Below are 20991 nucleotides of genomic sequence, written 5' to 3' on the forward strand. Positions count from 1 at the left end.
TATTTTTCCAGCCATTTAAAAAAAAGGTAAAAAAAAAAAGGTAAAAACATGCTTTGATTTAAAGCAAGGATGCTCCCTGATGAAATAAAAAAAAAAATTGAAAAATAACTATTTGAAAGGCTTTTAGCATGTGATATAGATCGATTTACTAATACTCTGGATCAGACGACAGTCCCCCATTTACTAAACGACTCACTGCAATCACAAGTCCAGATCCTACACGGTCTTGTTTGGAGTAAATAAAATGTGCCTATCGCAGAGACACGGGCTTAGCAATCATCTCTGACAATCAGCCATGCCTTGAAGCTTTCTACTTTAAACCACTTCACCTAGGAGCTCCCCAGTATTAGTGACCAGAGGCATCAACCTATGCACGCAGTATCAAGAAAACATGCAAATAAAACATCTACGTTGTGCTGTTGTCCTTCAAAAAATGAAAATAGAAATAAAAGTACCTGAGAATGTGAGTCACAATGAACATTTGAAGTACGATAAATGGATAGGAGAAACTTTCACGGAGTGGCGGGGTCCACATTACACGTGTGCTCTGAAACAATAAATTCCAATAATAAGGTATCAACAATAAAAAGTTTAGTCTTGCTTCAGTTCTATCAATTTAAATTTTTGAGACAAATTATTTTCTTAGCCTTTGCGCTTTTGTCTTTGATTACAGTGAGATCCCATGAAGACAAGATGGGTTTTACATTTTTTAACCATTGTTCTATTTCCACCAGACTCTTTACCTTGTGTTCTATGAATTTCTGTAGTTTTGGTGTTGCTAATACTTGTTCATGCGACACAGACACAGACAGGAACTTTATTATATGGCACTTTTCCGGCCAAGGTCCTTGGATAGGATGGGGCCCTGACTGGTGCAAACCACAAGGTTTCATTTTAGGCATCACAAGGTGGTGTTACGAGGTTTAAGCAAGAAGGTTGGGTGTGGCTACTTTGGCGCAGATCCCTTGTTGGCACACCCTGTGCATAGCGACCAGCAGTGATCTATCAGAGCTGGACAAATGGGTACATAATCCCACTAGATGTAAAAAATAAATAAATGTACAGCGACACTTGCGGAGATTCGAACCCAGGTCCTATCGTCTTCAAGCCATGGCACTTAGCAACACAACCAAACGGAGCTCATAGCTTTGAGGTGCACAACATTTATACCTACCCTGCAAACATGCATATATGTATAATTGAAGGTTAAGTATAAAGTTGTGCTCTTCACCTAGAAGTCCCATTTGGTCATGTGGCCAATTGTCATGCCTTGGAGACTAGTGACCCGGTGTCAAACGCCACGTAGTGCAGCTGTATATTTTCTTTTTAATTATGCGCCCATTTGGCGCAAGAGCGATTTAAGCACATCTGCTAAATGTCAGCAGCTGCGCCTAAATCACCCTTGTGCTGAATGTGCAGCAGCAAATTGGCTGTCAAGCCACTGTGGCCGTACCGAAAGGGGCTCTGCAGCCACAGTGGTGTAGCAAAACGGCACGCGCCAAAACAGGGCACACCGGTTACGAGGGGCGGCTTTGGTAAACCTCTCTGGTGGGAACGTTCCAAGGGACTCGTGATCTTCTCTACGAACATCTGCGTCATGGACAGACTATTGTTTGGGATTTAGCGGACTATAAGTTGGCGAGAACTTTTTTTCCTGCCGTGTATGCCTCTAAGACCAGGGTTTCTTGAAGTCTCCTGTAAGGTTTCAAGTTGATCACCTGATGTTGACCTATAAACTCGGACATCTGATGAAGAAGCGACTGATATGCATACAACTGCCTATGCATAAATATCAATAAAAACATTTTAAAATAAACTGGAGAGCGGGTCAGGTTGTGACTGTCACATCTAGTACTGTGAAGATGGGATGTCTGGTCCATGTCTTGAAAGTCAAAAGCTGACTGTAGTAATGAGTCTGTAGCTCAAGTAGGGTCCACTTGCATTCATTACATGTAAAGGGGAAGAAGACCCACCGGCCCCCACGACTCCGGCAACCTCTTGGAAGGAACCTTCCATAACATGCATAGATTGCAACACTCACTCTGAAATCACAGCTACAGGCTGACACACACACCAGGAATGAATACAAGCCACTACACTGACTCGGTTTGCTACTATCCTGAATTTATGCATGAGCCTGGTTTCTACAACATTTAATTTGGAACATGTCCAACAGGCTTTATGCATTAACAAGAATAGAAAAAGTGTTAGCTACACTAGCATGACAACAAAAGATGTCACATCAATCAAGCAGAACAAAGGCTTTTGCTGAGGGAGGCCTTTATGCTAGTGGCACTTTCATCACTGATATTTAGCATTCCAGAATGATCAATACCGTTAGAAGCCCCTGAAAGAAATAATAGTCACTAGTAAATGTGTATCAAACATACATACTGCGCGGAGTAGCGGCAAAGTAGCAGTCTGAAGCAGAGACTGCCAGTTATTCTACGTTCCAGTCTTTCTACCGTGGTTACTTTTCAAGATCACCTGACCAGCCTTTAAAAACTCCTTGCTCCCGCGGAGCGGCCGCGAAGTAGCGGCAGAGTAGCAGTCTGAAGCAGAGACTGCCAGTTATTCTACGTTCCAGTCTTTCTACCGCGGTTACTTTTCAAGATCACCTGACCAGCCTTTAAAAACTCCTTGCTGCCGCGGAGCGGCCGCGGAGTAGCGGCAGAGTAGCAGTCTGAAGCAGTCTATGGCAGCTATGGACGCTGGGGACTCTACTCTGCCGTCCCCGCATACTGCAGAGAAAAGCGTGAATGATTTGCAGCAAAGGAGCTCACGCTCGCGCACTCGGCTGAAATGGAGGGACTATATGTACAAAGCAGAAGAAACCCTTTGCCACAGTCAAATTTGCCTAAACTGACACCCACTGAACAGCCGCAGAGCCTACTGAGTCCTTTCCGAAGAAATGAGCCCACTTTATTGACTCTAGAGACTAGTGGGGGCTCTTGCCCGAAAACAACGTGGGGCAAAGATAAACCATCGGCAGAGTCATCTTCTCCAACACGGGGGTTTCAGCCTACGGCTCAAGACTCCTACATTAATGAGCTGGGAGAGATGGATTCCCGGACCGTATGCCGAATAAATGATGAAACATTTAAAAACTCACAGGGCTGCTCCGAGGCTCTTCAGGAAACTCTGGCCGACGACTCATGTGGAAATGGCCACGTCTTCCCAACGGTGTGTGCTCCGCCGTCTGTCGGAGGACTGACGGCGTCGAGCTTGGCGCAGCTGGTGGAGAACGGTCTGGGAGATCGAACTCAAGGGCCCACGGGGCCTCTGGTGATGGACCCGGGGATCGCGGCGAGGCTCCCTACGGAAGGACCGCGGGGACAAAAATCTACGGAGGAGGAAACAGAGGAGAGCGAAGCTCGACAAGCACCGGCTGAATCAGAGGGCCCTCTGGTGGCCGCCACGAGACACACCATGACTGAAAACTCGATTGCAGAGCCATTCCAGGATTTCCACAGACCTGATACCCAACTGAAAGACAGCTCAGTGGGTACGGCAGGAGTAACATCTCTGAAACCCCCATGGGAGACGACAATACCTGATTTGAAAAAATTGCCCTTATTAAAAGAAAACGATCAGGTGGAAAATACAAACCACCTAAAAGACTGTCAACCAACAAAACCACCTGTAAGGCAATTAGAAAAAGGGCCGTGCTGTAAAAAATTGAAAATTACTCAAAAACCAAATAACTTGGTGGCTAAAATATACCCCAAAATTGTACAATCAATTCCAGGTCAGCTGCCTGAATGCAACGGCTTTGACTTCAACAACGCTGGAAAAAAGAGAAGAAAAAGACAAATAAGGCGAGTACTAGAATTTACAATCAGCAAAAGCCGACAAGAAACTTCCATATTCTCGCCTCAGAGCATGGCAGATTTTTTTGTGAATCCTAGAAAAAGGAAACTTGATAACACACGAGAAATAACTGATAGCGAAATGCTGGAAGTGGTGCACTGTGCAGAGGACTTACAGCCGGAAACATCTCCTTTGGGACTGAATATTGGAGAGCCAAATCTAGAAAGCCATAAAAATGTACCCGGTTGTGCCATAGATGAGCAAGATAAACTCGCGTCCAGTCCTCCCCCTACAAACAAACCCATGGGGGATGAGAATCAAGTAAAGACACCGGAAAAGGAGCCCGAAAGGGGCAGCACTAAATCGGCCAGCTCTGGGATAAAAAAAACCCAACTAATAATAATAATGAAAAACCCACATCGATTAACTCTATAGAAAGCGAGGATCCAGAAGACTGGCTTGCAACAGCTGAGGACGTTAACATATCGACACATGAGCCAGACACATCCGAAATAGGCACGCCAATCAGGGATTTTGGGAGAAACCCTAGACATGATTCCTTGGTAGCGAATACACCGGAAAAAAAATTGGACATGGTGACTTTGATGGCTGCGGTGGCAGTTGCCATGGCCCCCTTCACCAAACTGTATGAGGCTATAAATGAGTCATTAAAAGACAACTGCGCTCTACTAGCTACAATGCACACCAAGTTTGTTTATCTGGAGGGGTATGTTACCGCCATGGAAACCGAAAAGTTAAAGGCGGATGCATCAAGACCATCGCCGACAGGGACAGGAGAAAAGATAAGAAATACTGGAATTGTATACACTGAAAAGGGCGCCCAAACACGGGATAATGTGTCAACAAAAACTCAAGTGCATACAAAACCAATAGAAGAAGCCGAGGTATTCATTATAGAGGAACCTTCTCTTACTCAGCCGCTAACAATGAGACCCAAGTCTACAAGTACACATCTTCACCCAAATGTAGCAAGGAATGACTCCTTGCCTAGCGGACATAAACCAAAAACAATGCAAACTCCGGCTTCTAAAAAAAAAATATCTGCTCTAAATAATTTCGCAAATAAGAGTATGGAATCTGTTATCAATAAAGATTTCTCCATTTTTTCAGAATGTAAGTCATCAGCTATATCAGCCGCCTACAACGAAAAACAACTTGTGTTTTGTTTACCAGTCCAGGAAATGAGCTTCAAAGATAGGAAGAAGACACAGACGGCGAAAATAAAAGCAAATACTGACGCAAACAGTTTAATTTCAACAAATATAGAGACATCCAACACACCAACAGGTGTACATGAAATGGATACCTCCAAAGCTTCCATAACATCAAAGTGCACAGAAGATCTCCTGATGGATGAAGTGCTTGACAACCTAAATCAACCCTGCGGATCACCGACCATAGAGAAGGGCCATTATAACTTAGAACCTCAAACAGATGGAGGCCAAACAGAAACAGGGGATGAAAGAACATTTTTATCACTAGAGGATCGTTGTAAAAAGATCTCCTGTAATGCAAACTGGGGTCTTGCAAAGCAGGCAAAAGTTGGACAAAATATTGTTAACAATGGCTCGCAAAACTCAGACTCAACAAAAGATTTAGGATTTTGGGATAAAAGGGGAAAAAAACAATCTCCCACTATACCCGAAAAAGAGGTAGTAAAACAAGACAGACCTGAGTACCGCACATGGAATGAAGACAGAAAAGTAAATAGACATGAAACAAAACAGGAAAGACATGAAAAAAAATACAAAAGAAAGGCCCAAGGTCGAGGGGCGACACCCAGAAAGTATTTTAGAGGCACTCCAGCCTTTAAAATTGAACAACTTGGAAACTGTCATGACTACGTGATCTTGAACAGGAGAACTGTTATGGAATTACTACATAGTATCCCGAACTTAAGATCAGTGAATTCCAGAGATCTGGAACTAGTTGAGCCCTTTCATGAAGGACGCCAAGCGATGACCCATTTATTCATTTCCTCTACATCAGTTAAGCGGAGACTGTGTGACTCCGTGAAGTACTTCCTAAAAATGGGTTATGATATCATTGAACTGGGAGAAGAGAGAGGAGCAAAAGGAACAGAATTAAACAATCTGAGCGAAAAAAACCAGTCCCAGAGGAAAGAAAAAGACCCACAAGGTGATTACAGAACCCGAGAAGAGAGGAGTCAAAAAACAGACCTTCCAATATACTATAAAAATGATAACTCAGAACTTGGGGTCCAGAAAAGGACGAGGCATCTGTCTAAACGCGAACATGGCCAAGAAAGGACAACAGAGCCAGACTCTGGGTCTCCCGCTTTAGGGCGCACAAACAAAGATCTACACACCGAAGTGACGAAATATGATAGAAAGCCAAAGGGGCCAGCATTGCAGATCAAAAGAACGTGCACACAGGAGACGAAAGTGGCAATCAATACCAAAGGAACAAAAGAAAATCTAAACCTTCTACAAAACCTGTGGGCTTGGCTCCCGAAAGCTTTGAGCTCTCAAAGCAACAAATAGCAACTCATCTCTGGCAAAAACTGTGGAGACGACCTGAAAAGAGGCCAAAACACAAACCACGCAAAACTTTGCTCATGGAATACGCAAGGGTTTATGCACCTCACGAAGTGAACTTCGCCTCTTTCGACATAATATGTTTACAAGAGACATGGCTTACTACAAAGCCTATTCTTGATGGATTTGAAATTGCTTTTGCGACTGCCAAAACGGGACAAAAAGGACGACCTTCCTCTGGCCTGTTAATCGTTGTAAGAGAAGGAAAAGGAATGAAATAGATTAAGATTCTGACTCTGTCTCTCTTGATGATCTCAGTACAAGTCAAATGGAAATACTGGGATATACAAAAAATGAAACCAGTTTCAACAACAGCTATCATTATAAACTTGTACTGGAATCCTGAAGCTATCTCCAATCAGGATTTTCTGGACATGGTCGAACTAGAAATAGACAAAGCATACATCGACCACTTTGAAACACATCTATTAGTCTGTGGAGACCTAAATGCTGTGTGCACTAACAACCAAATCAAAACCAAAGCTGGGGCTAGGGGAAAAGCATGGTCACTACTGATGAAAGCCAAAGATCTGACAAATGTGAGCTCAACGTTCCAGAACTTGGACCTGCTGCCAACTTGGGAAGGTCGAGGCTTGGTGGCAACAATAGACTACATCTATGCCTCGACAGCCTTACTGTCTATTATCTCATCTTTTGACATCATTAAAACAAAGGCGAGCGATCAGAACCTTTTGTCCTTAACTTGGCCAAACGACTCTCATGAACAAACATCCTCGACCCCAAAGCTCGAAGTAAATACAAAAGGAAACCGACTTGCCTTGAGCTTGGACAACGTCATTTCTTTGACGAAAAACTGCATCAAGCTAGAACAAAAGGTGCAAGCTGACAATTTACCAGACTATAGTACCTTATTGAATGTCTTCAAAAAACCAAGATTGCAAAATCGCATTAATACGAATAAGTCAATCCACACCTATGACAATCTTTTAGTTGAAAAAAGACGCCAATTTAGGAGAGTCAAGCGAAGACTAATAAAACACAGCTCAAACCATAATAAACAACTATAGTTAAGCGAACAAAAAATCTACAAGTCCTGGCTGAAAACTCATCGTCTTGCGATGTATCATAAAGACTCTGAAGATATGCTGCGATGTATAACCACTAAGGACTCGAGAACCTTTTGGGCTTTAATCAACGCAACGGATCGGATAAACTCGGATGCTTTCATAAATGGCATTTCGGAAGCCAAATGGACAGCGCATTTTGAAAACCTCTTCTTTAACCGAGAGGGCATGGAACCTACAAACTTTACAGACACCGAACCTTGGATTGAGCGTCACGATCCGCAGGACATTTTATTCATCTTAAAAAAACTGAAAAATTCCAGGGCACCTGGGCCAGATGGCCTTACAAACAGACATTTAAAAGAACACCCTGAGGCATGGGCCAATTTCATAAGTGAGGTATTCCAAAGATTGACAATTGCAAAGGTACTACCGAAATCCTGGACAAATGCAGTGGTTGTACCCATTTACAAAAGAGGGTCGAGGGACGACCGAAAAAATTTCCGGCCCATTGCTTTGCTGAACGTGATTGGGAAGGTGTATGGTTCGCTACTTTTACGACATTTCCTAAGATGGGTAAAGGAGGTACCCTGTGAAGATCCTCTTCAATTTGGCTTTAAAAAGAACGTGGGAACTACAATCAATATTCTAACGATTAACATCCTAAAAAACAAAAGCCAGTCGAGAGAGACCAGAACTTATATGGCCTTCATTGACCTAAAACAAGCTTTTGACCAAGTCAATAGACAGAGACTATGGGAGAAGCTAAGATCATGGAAATGCCCTGAACAAATCCTACACCCAATCATGGCTTTACACACAGCCACAAAGATACAAGTGAGGCTTGATAATCAAGGTACACTTTCGGAGGAGATCCCAACCAACCAGGGGGTCAAGCAAGGATGCCCTTTGGCTCCTGCACTCTTCTTGAGTTTCATTGGAGACTATAAAGAAACAGAAGAAAAAATAAGATCTTTTCCACCGCAAATTGATCAGATGAAAATTTCAAGAATCATGTACGCGGACGATATCTTAATTGCTGATCAAACCGCAATAGGGTTGCAGAGACAACTAAACAACCTTGCGGAATACATAAATGCAAATGGTCTTGAAATAAATAAACCAAAGACCAAAATCATGCTCCTTGGCAAAAGAAGAAATAAAGGTGACTCTTTTACTTGGTTCCTGGAAGGCGAACAGATTGAAATAGTAAATGAATTTAAATATTTGGGCATTAGTGTGGACAATTCATCCAAGGAGCTTGCAATGCAAAAACATCTGCTTCAAAAAACAAAGAACTTAACATCGCAAGCAAAAGCGATTGACAGAAAATATGGCCGTTTTTCACTTATCCCAATTGTGGACTTCTACAGGGTAAAGGTTGTCCCTACACTGGTTTACAGAGCTGAAGCGATGCTTGGGATACCACAAAACATCTGGAATAAGATGGAAAGTCAATATTGGAGAGAAGTCTTGAAATTGCCTAAATCAACGCCAATAGCCCTGATTAGACGCGAAATGAGCCAGCTCTCACTTGTCTCTATAGTGGAAAGGAACAGCATGATGCCGTTTAGAAAATTACTGTTGGAAAATCGTCCAATGCTTGTGGGAGCAATAAACAAAGAAGCTGAAGAAGGCGGTGTGGCCAGTCTGACCAAATGGTACAGAATCCAGGAAGAAAAACTCGATCATATCCAATGCTCAAAAAAAGATCTAATGGAAAATCCGACAAAAATTTTAAAAAAACGAAACGAGTTGGATTGGATATGTAGTTTGGAAAAGGCAGCCTCATACAAACTAACTTCACATTTGCCACATACTTCTCACAAACTACACGAACTTCAACCATATGTGAAAAAGTATTCCAATAGAAAGCTGAGGAATACTTTTCTAAGAGCCCGCCTCAATTTACTACCCACAAACGAAATCTTGGTGCCAAGAGGCCCGGCCAATACAAATACGTGTAGATTCTGTAAAGATCTGAGCACAGTGGAAACAATTGAACATTTGTTGTTAAGTTGCCCAGGAGTCAACTCAATAAGAGGACCTTACATGAAAGAAATGTTAGCCGCGGCCTATACCTATGGAGACCTGGTGGCCGAGATTGATTGGAGGCGGTAGAACCAAGAGAGCTGAAGCTCTGCCAACAGGAAGCAAGAATGATTTGTAAATTACGTTGTCTTTCACTCAGCCTTAATAAGGAACATGAGCTCAATGTCTTCCTATAAGGTGGAAGCAAGTTTATTTTTTTTTTTAACTTGTTTGTTTCAAAACATAGAACCATCCAGTGCATGGCAATGTAATATTACTCAGCAACAAGAGCCATATGTTTCTTCATACGCAGAAAGATTGATTAAAAAAAACACCACAAGATTTTTGTGAAACAGAATATTTTATTTTGTGCATGATAGCAATACAGGATCAAGGATGTAGATCTAGTTCCAGAAACCCAGGTTATTTAGCATGCACAGATTAGTTAGGCGAAATCTTTCAGTGTACTATAATATTAGAGAGAATATATCACATTTTATTATCTCATGTTCAGATTTGGTAATACGCTAACATACACCCCTCCATTTCGCTTCGTATTACCATCTAGCCTACCTATATATTCGTATAGAATCAATAATAGAGGTATTCATCCCAACGGGAGGCATCTTCTTGCTGAAATGGCCAAGATCAACCAATTGGTTAATGCCCATCGGTTCAATTTGTTACATGGACCGAGTGAATAATATATACAAAATATATATATATACGATTTTGATCATAATAAAATTTGTACCACTCTGACTAGACTGACACGGGCAGGTTTAGCTTACCAACAAGCATGACATTTTCAAATACACAGCGCGTTTTCATTTATGAAATACTCGTAGGCAGTCAAATTGCTTTTCACTCCCCTAATTTCCGGAGCAACTTAGGACACGTGATGTGTCACCCGACTAGGAGGCAATTCACTTTGCCATAGCTACCAACTCTTCTTTCCGATGCAGCAGCTCTGCCCGATGGCGTCCACCATTACACGTCCAACTCCTGACTCCTGCCGGTAAGCCACGAACAGTGCGCTAATGTGTGCTTCCCAAAACTGCTTAATGAGACACTTTTTAACTAAGAATAACTCTGGGAATGACCTGCTTTCTTTTACTATGCTTACATTTACTTTAGATTACGGCATTATCATAGAAGAGGGAACTAACTTGCCGCCTTACCAATGGCGTTTACCACTTATTATACAGCACAGCAACTTTGACTCAGGTAAAAGCCAGTGCAGGCATAATAATTTTGTAACTATCGGTATACAACAGAAAATTAATTTTATTAAATTATCACAAATGAGTATATATCTATGTTTACCACTTTACAGTTAACTCAGTTCAAGCCTCGAATACCAGTTAGGATTAGAAGCCACAAATCTTGCTGATGAAGAGAGCACTTACTTTATCTTACTCAACAAGCAACAACTGCACAGACCGATGGTCATCAAACTGCTAGGTACCTAATATTTTTACTCTTATGCACACTAAATTTGTATTCCCTTGTATTGTTAAAACATACTTTCAAGCAATGGAGCACTATCTCTTCAACTAAATGCACACAATCCTGCCCTTGTGTCAAGTATTAGCTAAACTGGCCACAGTTCAATTCAAAACATGTGCAAAGGCATATTTATTTTTTGTTAATGTTATATCATATCATGCGACTTTAATGAATTGAATGTATTTACTTTTCAGTCCTCACGGTTCAAGTGTCCACCCTTCTAACATTGCTTTTCTTTATTTTTATTCTCTCCCTTTTCCGTGTTTTTTCTCCTCTACACCGTTCTGTAATAGGAAATGCTAAAAAGCACTTTGGTTTTAAAAAAAAGTATAGCTGTTGAATGAATACAGTCTATTTTTTACGCCCTGAAGATGACCTTGTTAGGTTGAAACACGTGTCGGCGTGTCGTAGTTTACTTTGGCGTGATGCAGTTTACCTTGTGTTCAAATTTCTTCCTATGTTTCATTTCAGTTGTATATGATACTACATTTTGGGATGTGATGGTGTACAGTTATTAAGAAGTTTATGATCAAATGTGTATGATTTAAAATACCACTGTGATCAGAAATACTCTGAGTGTATGTATTGAATACCACTGTAATCAAGCTCACTAATGTGGTTTTCACCAGACAGTTGAGTGAATGACAATACAAAATCATATTCACCTAGTCTGTCTCCAGTTCGCATTTTCTATTCGAACCAAAGTACATAACTAAGTGTGAAGTAACACAAGTTATATATAGGTTGCTAGAGCACAGTCTGTGAGTTTAGCACTTTCAAATACATGTTCTTAACATAGGTGATAGTGGAAGATCACCTACCTGACCACACGGCTGCAGCCATTCATGCAATCAACGTGTATATTAGACACACTATTACTTTAGGCGTGCGCATTCACGACTTTGGGGTTTTGTTTCCACACAGTCTTATGTTTTAAAGTTGTGCATAGTCATGATTAACAAGTGCATATACAATACTCTACCCATTTTCCTCATAAAAATGTAGCTCATGTTGAACTCCTGAAAGCCCAATGCAAAGGGTTTGACAGCATACAGGAAACCAAGAAAGCAGTTTCCAGCTTGCATCCATTATCTAGTTTAGTTTGAAGATATTAATAAAGCTATATATTATGCTTTGTTACAGTGGGTCCTTTAATACACATTTCATGCATTGATCCGCCAAATTATTTAAACGCAGGCAAGAGCACAGAACACAAAACATTCTGTAGTTTTTTACCACTGTTTACCATTCATTTACGGGAGCAAGATGGCGACTCACAGGTAGTGATGGCGTGTTGGCGCTTGGGTGCCCTTGTGCAATGCCAGACCCTTTTGGTGGGTTTGGCCTGTTTATCACCTTTCGCAAAGCACTCAGGGGGCTGATATGGGTGCCAATGTTTAAGATATTTTTCTGTACTTCCTGAGTGCAAAGGTTTATGAAATGCATTCCACCATCTAAAACGATGTTTGTTGCGCTGCACGAGCCTATAGCTTTGCTCTGTAAATTAGGTACATCCTTGTGGTTCTTGACATGTCTTTTATTATTAAAATGTCTGCTATGAGGCAGATGTTAATATATTAATATATTTCTCCAGATGAATACTGCCTTTCGTCAATGATTCGCTAAAAGGACTATTGAACAGTATTTAATGGATACATTGTCAATCCTGACTTTTTTAATAACGATAAAGCCATAAAAAGTGGTTCATCAAGCAGATGATGTGTTCTGTAAATAACGGGTATGTGCTTTGTGGTAGGTCAGAAGAAGGAGACAGACTAAAATGTGCCATTCTGAAAAGGTTTATTTAAGCAATAAGCCCCCAGCATGGGTTAATGCCCCGGGGTTCTTGATACTGCGTGCATAGGTTGATGCCTCGGGTCACTAATACTGGGGAGCTCCTAGGTGAAGTGGTTTAAAGTAGAAAGCTTAAAGGAATTGCTGATTGTCAGAGATGATTGCTAAGCACCTGTGCTGGCAGGACCGAAGGCCAGATGATGTCCTTTGAGACGGCCATTTTTTTGTTTGTTTACATTTTCCCATTTTTTTGAATGGCCGCCACTGAAAAGGTAGAAGGGACTCTTTGTAGTCCCTTCTCCCTTTCTGAGGAAGCTATTTTGTTTGTTTACCTTTTTCCATTCAATGGCTGCCATGGAAAGGGAAAACTGACTTAGTTTTCCCTTCTCCGGCGGGCATTTTATTTTGGGCTTTTTTTTCTGTTCCGAAACGCTCCGGGGCCCATAGTTACAGACTTGAGGGGCCTATTACTATTAGTACCCCAGCCCATAAGACCAGGGAATTAAGAACACTGGTGTGAGTAGGCTCACTACAATCGCTTTAATCATGTTTTCTCTGTAATTTGTATACACTCATCATACTGTCCCCCCAAGTCTCATGCGCTTTCAGTTACCTTTGTTGTACTCAGGCTGCGGCACTTGGTCAGCATTTGGCTCTGTTCGGTCAGGACAGCTCTACTGTCCGCATATTCTGCTTCGTTCAGCACACCTCTGTGTCAGTTTGTGGTATCGGCAAGAAGAGTGTTTCTGTCTCTCAGTTCTCCCACGTCACCATGCACCGCTGTTCTTCCACTCAGCTTCCTCCATCGTCAGACAGACCTTCTCGTATCCATCTTCGGTGGGCTTCACCTTGAGCATCCTTTTGTTGGGGTTTCTCCTCACCCCTTCTTGGATGTCCCTCCTGGGACTAACAGCCGTGGGGCAGACTTCCTCCAGATCAAATGATATTCCACTTCGGGCTCTTCCACTCACACGGCGACTCTAGCCAAGTAAATCAGCGTTCTCCCATAGTCCCCAGTTTCCCTTCTCCTGCTGGTTTGTAACTCCCAGGCCTCGTTCTGACATGTTCTTGTTCCTCTCACTTTTATTACACAATGCTGGGGCTGCCCGAGTTTCTCAGGATAGTCCTTCCTTTGTGTTGGAGTCATAATCTTCATAATTCCTTTAGGTTTCTTCATCTCAGTGGTTAACAGACAGGCATTCTTTATCACTCCTGTGTTCTTGCTGTTCACAGTATCAGGCAGGTACTTATCTTCTGTAATTATATTACAATAACATATGTAAGAGGAGTCTGGTTGTCTGTCAACTAATACGGTTGGACTGGTTTTTTGAGGAAAGTGAAAAAGGAGTTTCTCATCGGAAACAAAGTCCTCATACCCAAAAGGTGTGGGAGAGGCAGATGGGAGGGGTGTCTCTCCCTAGGAAGTCCTGCTTGTCACCACCCCTAGGGGAATGTTGCGTAGCAGCCTCACCTCCCTAGCCTCATAGGGAAACTCCCACTACCCCCTTGGGAGAAGTGACTGAATCCCGTGATTCGTCCCAGCTTACTCTAAATTGGATTCTGACATTGCTATGAAGTATGTTTGACATGAGTTTCTGTTAACCTTTGATAGTCTCAACACTAATATGTATGATTAATTTCTTTAAAATAAATTCAGAATTCAAATCCTTCCCCTGTTCAAATAAATTTTGAGGAGTGCTTGAATTATATGCAAAATGTACTTAATTTGTTCAATAGTTCAAGATACCTTACATATTTCATCCCCTAAAAGAGGGTTGAAGTACATGACTATCTGTCCTGTTGAAGGTGTCTAAATATTCCTCCACGAAACATTGAACAAATCATAGCTAATGTAGACAATACAATATTTCCACCACCACAAGACTAATCAGATACCTTCTATCATAGACCTTTGTTTAATTTTACCGCAATCATTTATCATATTTTTGGTTTTGCAAAGCCTTGTGGCTCAACATTTTTCAGCAATGCATGTACATTTTCTCTTAGTTGAATGTGATTAATCCTTCTTGTAACGTGCATATGTCCTTCGTAAAAATGTGATTCACTTGTAATGTACATTTTTCCAGTCTTTTTGATTAATGTAGTCATTAATTAATTGAATTAATTAGGTATGTGTATTTAACTCTGTGTTGACATTTTTTCTCATTATGTACAAGTAAATCAGTTAGTTGTTTTGGACCTTTAGTCTAGACCACTGTAGTTTGCATCATTCTTGGTCGCATGGCATGATATTCTTAGACGCCTCCACATGAAATGATATGATCTTTATAGCACAACATTTTTTATAATGCTATCCGAACAGAAAAAAAATCTGTCCAAAAAAAGTATATTTTTTACATAATATTAGGAACGCGATACTGTGATCTATGCTGCCTGCAGCTTAACGACCTAGCGGATAGCTCCTTTTCACCTAACCTCCTTTAATCACTTGACATCTGAGCTTCTTTGTACTTTGAGCGTGAAATGATGTTTTATACTCAATGTTTATGAATACTATGACTTTTGCACACTTGAAGTAGCCCCCTGCACCATGAGGTAAGTCTTTGCCAGGAAAAAATTGATTTGACCTGTTCGAAGGGCCCTTGTCTTTACTCGAGGGTTCATGACGCTCTCAAAGGGTTTTATTTGCCGAGGTCGCTGACTCAAGGCGTTTCTCTTTATCGGGTCTTTCACCCAGTGTATCATCTCCGAGGGGGACAGGGCTGCATTCTCGAAGACCCTTAGCATTTTTTTGCAAAATTCCTCCCACTTAGCTGGAGAGCTGTGTTTAGTGGGGCAGGTTACGCTTTCTGGTGAGTTGGAAGATGAAGAGGAAGGTGATCTATGAGGCCTCTTCTTAGTATGTCTCGACCTGCATGAGTGGTGAGAACCACTATGAGATCTCGAGCAGGAATGTTTTCTCCGATGGCGAGGAGACCAATGTCTTGACTCAGCTGAGGACAATTTCGAAGGGGTAGAAGATTTAACAGTCTTACCTTTTTCCAGTTTTCCCCTACTCTCCCTCAAGGCTTTCGCCGTCATGGACATACGTTCCTCACACTGTGAACACTGGGGCTCTGAGCCCAGGCACCACAGGCAGATCTTTAAAATCTTTAATTTTCAAAGATGAGTAGGCAGGGTCTAGTTTAGCCCTAGCGTGTGGGGAGCTGAATGTCATTAGCTCGGTCTTGCTTCCATTGAGGCACATCCAAATTTGTTTTCATCCCCGCCTCAATGGAATTGTAGATGGCTGAGAGCTTGCTGTTGTCTGTGGTGTGGCTGACACTCAACTCCATAACCAGTTGAGTATCATCTGCAAAGTTTGTAAAAAATACTCCCATGCTTGTCAATAGGGTACATAAGCAGCGTAAATAAAGATTAAAGAGTAGTGGTGAAAAGCTAACCCCCTGCGGTATGCCACAGTCTGCTGGCCTAGAGGTAGAGGAATGATCTCCCCGTATGATCTTGGAGCACCTGTCCTCCAGGATAGAGGCTATCCAGCTGATGGCCTCTTGGGAGCAGTTACCTGATTTGTCTAGGGCCTCTCAAAGCTTCTGGTGATTGAGCAAATCAAAATCTGCCGAGAGGTCCAATAGTATCAGTAAACCTGCTTTCCCCTCGTCCAAGATGCTTAGCATCCTAGTTTGAAGGTCTAATAAGGCATATTCTGTTCCATGTGCTCTTCTGAACCCGGATTGTTGCGGATGTAAAAGGTCATTTTTGTCGACATAATCCTGGAGTTGACTCGTCGACAACTTTATCCAGGATTTTTTGAAGAAAATTACAATTAGTAATTGGTCTGAGATTAATAGGGTCCTGTTGGTCTAAACCTGTTTTTTAACCAGTGGTGTGACCGTGACAGTTTTAATTGCCACTGGTACTTTCCGATTCCTAAATGATGAGTTTACCAACCCACAGAGATATGGGGCAAATCTCTTTATGTTGTCCAAGATGAGTTTAGGGGGTAATATATTTTCTGAGCAGGAGGTGCGCTTGATGGTGGATAGCACTTTGCTCATGTCCTCTAATGGGGTTGGTGCTGTTTTGTCGGAATTCAGTGATGAAGAGTGAACAGATTGTGGTCCATGCCTCCCGTGTGTTAAGTGGGGCGGAGAAAAACTATTCGCTGTTGGAGGAGGCATTAACCGGTCATTGGGCTACAGAGAAATTTGTAAACTTTGTGTGGAGAGCGCAATTTAGCATTAGGACGGATCATAAACCCTTAGAGAGTATTTTTTAATCTAAAGGTTTGAGTAAGATATCTCGAAGAGTGGCAGGTTGGGTCACCAGAATGCAAAGTCAAACTCAAGATGGAGGTTATATCTGGCCGGGAGAATGTTTTAGCAGACCATTTGTTGAGGTTGGTGGAAAGGAGGAAAAGCTTTGTGATGAGGATATCACAACCTTCTCTTTGTGAAACATGATGGAATTATTTGAAAGGAGGAATGGATGGAAGCAATAAATGGTGATGAAGCCCCAAGTCATGTTAAGGGTTTCATGGAGTCAGAGTGGCCTGGCAAAATGTGTTTGTCTCAGGAAGAGAGGTAGGAGGCCTTTTGTATCGATGGAGACGTGTGTTGTTCCCAAACATTTGCGAAAGAGAATGATCGATTTGGCACATGAGGGGTACCTGGGTGTGTCACGTACCTAAGAGGCGTTGGAGCGATTTGTGGACGACAGGTTTCATCAGCGATATTGAGAGGAGGTTGAACAAGTGTGAGGAGTGTGGGCGTTCAGGGAAAGGTGAGTGTGCCAGGGAGCAGCCATTGGTGAAGGTGGAGATTCCCAAAGGTGTTTGGGATGAGGTGGCTGTGGATGTTTTGGGCCCGGTGGATTTGGGAATTGGTTGCGCCAAGTTTGTTTTGGTCTTGGTGGACCAACTATTTAGGTGGATGGAGTTTAAAGTTGAGAGAAGCAACTGGAGAAGTGGTAGTATAGTTTTTGCAGGACATATTTGCAAGAGGAGGTTTGCTGCGCAGTTTGTTGACGGATACGGGAACACAATTTGTGGGCGGTGTTTGACAAATGTACTTTGAATTGTGTGGTTTTCATCACAAGAGGACGGCTTTGTATTATCTGGAAAGTAATGGAAGGGTGGATAGAGTCAATAGACGCAGCATGTAGGCAATAAGGATGGCAGAAGTGTGTGGGAAGGACAAGAAGGTTGAGAATCGGGAGAGAGGGTATGCGTTACGAATGACGTGCAATGCTTCTACAGAGGTTAGCGCCTTTGAAATTATGAGGGGCCACAAAGCCAATACTAGGGTGATCACTCAAGGGAAACCAATTGTGTGGTGGAAGAAGTAAAAAGAAAACTGAATCAGGAGATGTCACGATCCAACCCACCTGCCACCCAGCACAGCTACATGCGTACATTCAGAGACTCTGTTTATAGTATACTTGCAATGTTAAAACCTGCAAACTGCCTCTACATTCATTTACTTCTTTTACTGCTGCAGTTTTGGACCAATCTAATTTCTTGTTCCATTCTGGGTTTTGGGTTAAACCAGCCGTATGCTGTCCAAAAGGCAGAGGGCTGAATCGGGCATACTAAGTACATTTGTTTGCAGAAATCTACTGAGAGCTGGAGAGGTCCTGGTTGCATTCACCTGTTCCAGGCTACTGTAGGCTAGGCTGCAGAGAGCTGGGGAACCTTTAATTACAAACCACTGCTATAGGCTACTGGAGCCAGGGCTGGGCTTAATTGAACACAGCTGCCTGAGACTGCAATCAGCTGCACCCTGTTGGCCTGCTGGTCTGGAGGGCCTTTATACGCTCACTTTGAACAGAAGCAGCTGTCAGTCAACTGCTTTCACAGGGAGTCTGCGCTTGTGCTCCTGTTACCAGTTTTGGACCTTTCCTGAGAATCCTCATTTTGGCTTTTGAATCCCGTTTGCTGTTGCTGCTTGCAGCACCCCTTCCAGTCTGCTTTTGCAGTCTGTTATTCAACCTTTAGTTTATTTCCAGCTTTTGACTTCTGAAACCTTGTCCTGTTTTGCTGTTTAAGACATTCAGTTATTTACTGATATCTTTTTTGCCTTTCTGACTTTGTCAACACCCCCATTTCTGAAAGCTTTTCTGCTTCACAGACTTGTCCTATTCCTGCCTAGCGTTTCTCTCTTCGCTCTGCTTTCCCTGCCTTTTGAAGTGTTCCTGTTTGTTCCTTGCCTATGCTATTACCTACTTCAGTCCATTGTTCTAGGGCCTGTTCTTAAGTACTCAGTTTCCTGAATCCCTCGTAAATATCTTGCCCGAGTCCTTTGCCTTGTTTATTCTGATATTCCAGCCTCTGCTTTGTACTTTATTTCCCTATCCTGTTCTGTACATGGTTATTTCTTTCAACACTACTTTCTACCTGTATTACATCTTGGTCCACTGTTGTGCCTCTGCTTTGAATCCGTTTATAGTGTGACCCCTGGGCTGGTATCAGTTCAGATCAGATAAGAGAAAGACTTCAATGGAATAGGCAAAGGCAACAGAATTCTTAGCAGCCTCAGTATATGGTCTCCAGTTTTACCCTTGCACTGAATACAACAGTCTCTTCGGCACGCCTAACTCATGACGCTGCTGTATGACTGTTGTTAAAGCCATGTTCTAGTAAAAAATGTTATTGTCCCTACGGGTCGGCCATGTTTTTTTAAGCCTAAGTGGCTCGATTTTAGAAAACTTTCCTATGGACCTTACCCCAGTTTTCGTGCATTAAACGCACGCGAAAACAGGCACCGGGGAGCCGCCATTTTGTGATAATCCTATCACTTGCCGCATCGCCCTGGCTGACCTGCTTCTGCGGCACTAAATCAATTCCCCTGAGCCTGTCATCAGCAGACTTGTACCGCCCATTTCCCAACGCCAAAGCACGTCTTGTGTCAACATTCGCTGCGCTTCAGCTAATGACGTGTCGCCATGGAAATGGCAGGACGCCTCTTTCCTCAATAAGTATAAACAGACCGTTTCACAACACACAGCAGCAGATTTTCGATTCCATTCCTCTCTCTGTGTTAGAGTATTTTGTGACTCGTTTCTGTGCTCTGATCAGTTACCTTCGCCGCTTGTAGCTCGTGTGAACACCTGTACCATCTCGGTAAATTATTTTACTTTGTTTACCACACAATGGCTACAATAATGCCCTACATGTACGAGCCCGAGTATACCGAGGAGGAACTACTGGAGAGGGAAGCACGCGAAAACGATGGGGATTCAGACGGCAGTTGGCAGGACGAATCAACAGATGAAGAGCCTGGGCCTAGTCGCATGGACGGCGTCTCCACCTGGTGCACATGCAATCGGTGCAAGCTAATGCCAACCGAGTAGGAGAACTGCTGCCGAGAAAACTCGGGATGCCTGGCCTACATTTCGGAAGGCGAGCTGCGACCGCAATGCATCACGGAGCTGCCAGACTTCAGGGCAGCCTGCCTCACACGGGCCGTGTTGAGAATAATGATGGTGCTTATGCACAAACTTCGCGCAACTGTTCGTCCTCGTAATCCGAGTAACGAGTAAGTATACTCTGCTTGTCATGCCACTCCTATTTCATGCTCTTCTACTATATCCAAAGTTGCATCTACATATCATTGTAACGCATGAAAGTCGTTCAATAGTGTGCAGTGTCTAGATAGCATTTGTCCGAGCAGAATGCCATTAGTTACAAGAATTGTCATTGACAACAAACGTTTATTAAACTTATCTTGGTCATTTAAAAACAGTTTGTTTCATTCCTTTTCACAGGTGGTACATGCTGGTGGCCTATTGTTCCTTTACATGGTGGCTCCTCGTGAGGCTTGGACACCGCGTTCGAAGAGTGATACCCGCCTGTGCCGTTCGTGCCATAAGAGAAACGTTCCCGAGTGACAGCGGTCAGTACAGGGGATTTTCTCTCGCTGTGCTGCAACCTGACCTGTATAATCTTTAAAGTCTTGCATTTTTGTGTCATGAAAATAAGATACAAAATAAAACACCACATATATTTTAACAACGGTTGTTTCGATTTTTTTAAAGGAATCAAGTGTGTCTCCATTCAAGGATGGACGTCAGACATCTGTGCTCCGAATGGGTGAAGGTCTGGTCGCTGTGAAGCAGGGTGGTCACTATCTAAGCTAACATAAAATATTCTCGATAATGCATGCACTAAATAACACTTGTTCAAAGTCTTTCAGTAGGTTATGTTTCGATAAAAGTCACACTTATATGTTATGTTATGTTATGTTATTTTGCATTTATATAGCGCCTTATATACCATTGGTATG

General features: G+C 42.5%; 1 protein-coding gene across 3 annotated transcripts in view; it reads right to left on the reverse strand.

Moving 5' to 3' along the window:
* DPY19L1 (dpy-19 like C-mannosyltransferase 1) overlaps positions 1-20991 on the reverse strand; it is a 2006077-nt gene that overhangs the window by 1690924 nt on the left and 294162 nt on the right. For all 3 annotated transcript variants that reach the window (XM_069613244.1, XM_069613243.1, XM_069613242.1), the window contains exon 8: positions 456-547. In XM_069613244.1, coding sequence (XP_069469345.1) covers positions 456-547 — 92 coding nt within the window. The remainder of the gene's footprint in view (positions 1-455; positions 548-20991) is intronic.

Source organism: Ambystoma mexicanum, chromosome 5p, assembly GCF_040938575.1.
Source record: "Ambystoma mexicanum isolate Mex_15411 chromosome 5p, UKY_AmexF1_1, whole genome shotgun sequence".
Classification (NCBI taxonomy): domain Eukaryota; kingdom Metazoa; phylum Chordata; class Amphibia; order Caudata; family Ambystomatidae; genus Ambystoma; species Ambystoma mexicanum.